The sequence below is a fragment of the Octodon degus genome, unplaced genomic scaffold, assembly GCF_000260255.1.
Source record: "Octodon degus isolate 3935 unplaced genomic scaffold, OctDeg1.0 scaffold00021, whole genome shotgun sequence".
In the NCBI taxonomy this organism is placed as follows: domain Eukaryota; kingdom Metazoa; phylum Chordata; class Mammalia; order Rodentia; family Octodontidae; genus Octodon; species Octodon degus.
The window spans coordinates 3,018,696-3,022,129 of record NW_004524597.1 but is presented as its reverse complement, the minus strand read 5'-3'; the positions used below and the strand labels follow the sequence as shown (position 1 = coordinate 3,022,129).

The 3,434-nt window shown below is 49.9% G+C and overlaps 1 protein-coding gene and 1 pseudogene across 2 annotated transcripts in view; both read left to right on the top strand.

The window, feature by feature from the left end:
- Abat (4-aminobutyrate aminotransferase) overlaps window positions 1-3,434 on the top strand; it is a 102,106-nt gene that overhangs the window by 75,701 nt on the left and 22,971 nt on the right. For both annotated transcript variants that reach the window (XM_004627776.2, XM_004627775.3), the window contains exon 7: window positions 3,207-3,287. In XM_004627776.2, the coding sequence (XP_004627833.1) occupies window positions 3,207-3,287 (81 nt within the window). The remainder of the gene's footprint in view (window positions 1-3,206; window positions 3,288-3,434) is intronic.
- On the top strand, window positions 1,350-1,738 carry LOC105741720 (annotated as a pseudogene).

Here is a 3,434-nt window from a genome sequence, read left to right as displayed (position 1 = left end):
GACCAGTGCTCTTCTCCCCCTCTGAGCCTGAAGTATTGCCAGTCCCCGCCTGGGCTGAGGTCACTCTGTAGAAAACCACTACTGCCTGGGGCATCCCTGTGACCCCTGCGAGCAAGAAGGACAGGCCACAGCCTTCCCAATTTAAAGATAAAATAGTTGGGGCTCATTAGCTTTAAGTGCCTTCACCTTAACAGCTGTAACTCCTAATGTAGCCCTGCTGCTCCCCCAAAATGGTCTCGAGGATGGAAGCACATTTGGGAGCCCAAAGCCTGTGGAATGTGCTCTACTGTGCAGAAATACCTCACAGAGTTTTCATGGGGGGACTCAATAAAGAGGTCAACGATGGAGTGAGGAGCACAACCCTTCCTGATGTATTTTAGTATGTGTGCTGCTCACGTGAGCACATGATTGGTTATTTATAAAACTAAAGAGAAATATCTCTGTAATCTAATCCTTCCCGTGTGATTCTACCTTTCCCTAAATGTTATAGGCTTGTGCCAGCGCCTTGGGCTAATGTGCACTGACTCGAAGTGAGGCCAACACTGTTCCTCCCTCTGGTTGTTATAAACAGTGCTGCCTCAATAGTAAATACGTCGCTTTTGCCTGCACTTGAAATTAGTTCTTTAGAGAAGACCTAGCATGAGATTGCTGCCAAATCTTAGAGCTGGGGAAGCGCAGCAAGCCCCAGCACTAACGGAACAGCAGAGACTTTCGCTTCTGCCTGGAAATGGAAGTGAAATAGGACACAAACTTGGAAATCAGCTTCTCAAACCAGTGGGGGTCACCGGATTATAGACAAAGGGTAAAAGAAATGAGAGGAGGAATAGGCTGAGAGAAGGGAGGGACTATGTGTTTTTCCAGGATTTGGTTTGTTCCTCTCTCTGCTCTTTCATGGTTCTTTCTCGTTATTATCATGGCCAACTGCCCTGGGGCTGGTGGGGACAGGCGTGTTATGTAGCACACAGATGGGAAAACAGGGTACCGTCGTTCACGAATTTAATTCTTTCCATGATTCCGGTTGCAAATTAAATTGGATGAAAACCAAATCAAATTTTCCCAGAAGGTCAGCATTGAACCTAAGTACTGCGTTGTAGCTGTATAAGGGAGACAGAGGTTGTGCGATGGTCACTCAGGTGACCGCACTCAATCCAGCCTATCTGATGAGGGACTCTGCCGGGCCTGCAGGTATCCTGTCCTCAAGGGTAAGCGGGAGGAAGGCGGGGAAGAAATCCACTGAGGGCAAGGAAGCAGAACAGGCTTGGAGCAGGGTGACAAGTCAGCCAGGTCAGGGTGTGAACTGTAGCTCTTAACACACATGAACAGAAGTGGCGCTGGTTGTCACAGGTGTGATGGCCCCAGGGTTACTTCGTGGAGCTGTAGTGCTTGCTGCGCAGGCCCTGAGGGCCTGTGGCCCTAGTGGGCCAGCTGCTATCCGCTCCGTGGTTTCTGGAGGTGGCATCCCCACAGATGAGGTGCAGGCAACTGGCCTGGAGAGAGAGATCATGCTGGCAGCTCCAAAGGGACTGGGCCATACAATGTGCTAACCCCAAAGCAGGCTTCAGTCACCAAGGAAGGCCTTAACTTAGTCCCACCCATCACCAACAAGCGAATAGTGGGCTGCATCTGTGAAGAGGACAACAGCGCTGTCATCTGGCTGTGGCTGCACAAAGGCGAGGCTCAGTGGTGCCCAAGCTGTGGGGCCTGTTACAAGCTGCTGCCTCACCAGCTGGCCCGCTGACCCCCGCAGACTCCCTCAGCAGGTGCTGCGAAGTCTCTTTCCAATAAAGACAAGCTGGGCATCAAATCCTTCCCTCAGTGAAACACACACACACACACACACACACACACACACACACACACAGGAACTCACTTAGTAGAAACTTCTCCTGCAGTTGGTGGCCTTCCAAGCTTGGTCGTTGCTGGCCTGGGTTTCTCCTCATACACTTTAAGGAAAGTGCCAGGTGACAGGGCAGCAAGCTCCATGGTGACATGTGAGACAGCGGCTCTACCTGGTGCCTCATCGTGTTAGCTGGCCAACTGGCAACCAAACCTGGCTATTAGGGACAGCAGGTCCAGAACACAGCAACCTGCGTGGGACTGGCCCCCAGCCAGAAAGTGTTTTAATACATTTTGGACCAGAAATTTAAAGTCAATGCATACCTGTATTTCTTCCTCACTTTTGAAAATTCCTGACAGAGCAGCTTCTTGCTCCATGCATTCCTTGTTTAGCCCAGGCACCCAGGAACTGTTTTCTGTCCTCACACTTTCACCCGTTCTACAGAATGCCATAGAAAAGGGCCCAAGCATGCTACCACCATTGGCTTCTGGCTCCTTTCTCCCAGCACTGCGATGGTATGAGTCTTCCATGTACTTCTGCATATTGGTGGGTTGTTCTTTTCCATTGCTGAGTAGTATTCCACTGTACATGAACCACAGGTTGTTCATCTATCCCCTATCAGAGGGACACTGAGTAATTTTCAGTTTTTGGAAAATTAGAATAAAAGCCACCATCAATGTTGGCTTTGTACACATCCTGTGTGGACATGTGCCTCAGTGACACTTGTGAGAACACCTTGGAGTGGGCTGCTGGGGATCAGGGTGAGTGCATATTCAGCCTTACAGGAGCTGGTGCTCTGCCTTCCTGAGTGGGTAGACTACCTCACCTTGCCATCAAAGAACTCTCTAGAATCAGAGATCCAGATTCCCCATGTCCTAGATAACATTTGTCAGTGTCCATGATTTGGCCATTCCAATGGGTTTTTTTTCAATCATTGTTTTGCAATAAGATGCAAAAAACAAAACAAAAGAGGTCCCTTGTGCCCTTCACAGCTTTCCTAGATGGATGCATAATTTTGCATAATGATGGTACAGTATCACACCTAAGAAGCTGACACTTTCTCTAAATCCAGATGCATCCTAATGAATTGCTCTAAAAGGCAAGGAAACCTGTCCTTCTCAACACCAACATAGGCCGGGGAGATGGCTCAGTAGAATAAGCACTTCCCTGGCAAGCGCAAGGGCCTGAGTTCAATCCCCGGTTCTGCCAAAAAAAAAAAAAAAGGGAACCATTCAACACCGACAGAACACCCTCAGCCCGCAGCGCCCTCGAGAGCCTTTTTGAGCCTGTTGTCCTTGAAGAGGCACAAGGTGAACAGGGACTGGGTGGCATCAGGAGAAGTCACTGTTTGTCTGCTGGCCTTTTACAGAGCACCTTCATCAACCGACCTGCCCTGGGCATCCTGCCCCCAGAGAACTTTGTGGACAAGCTCAGGGAGTCCTTGCTGTCGGTGAGTCTGGGGATATTCCTACCCTGCTGCTGTCCCACTTCCACTTTCCAGCCCCACTGTCCTCAGGCGGTCAGCCAGTGCAGCAAGCGACTGTAATCTGTAACTATGAAGGAGATGGTGTTGCTGCTGAAATCTGGCTCTCTCTCT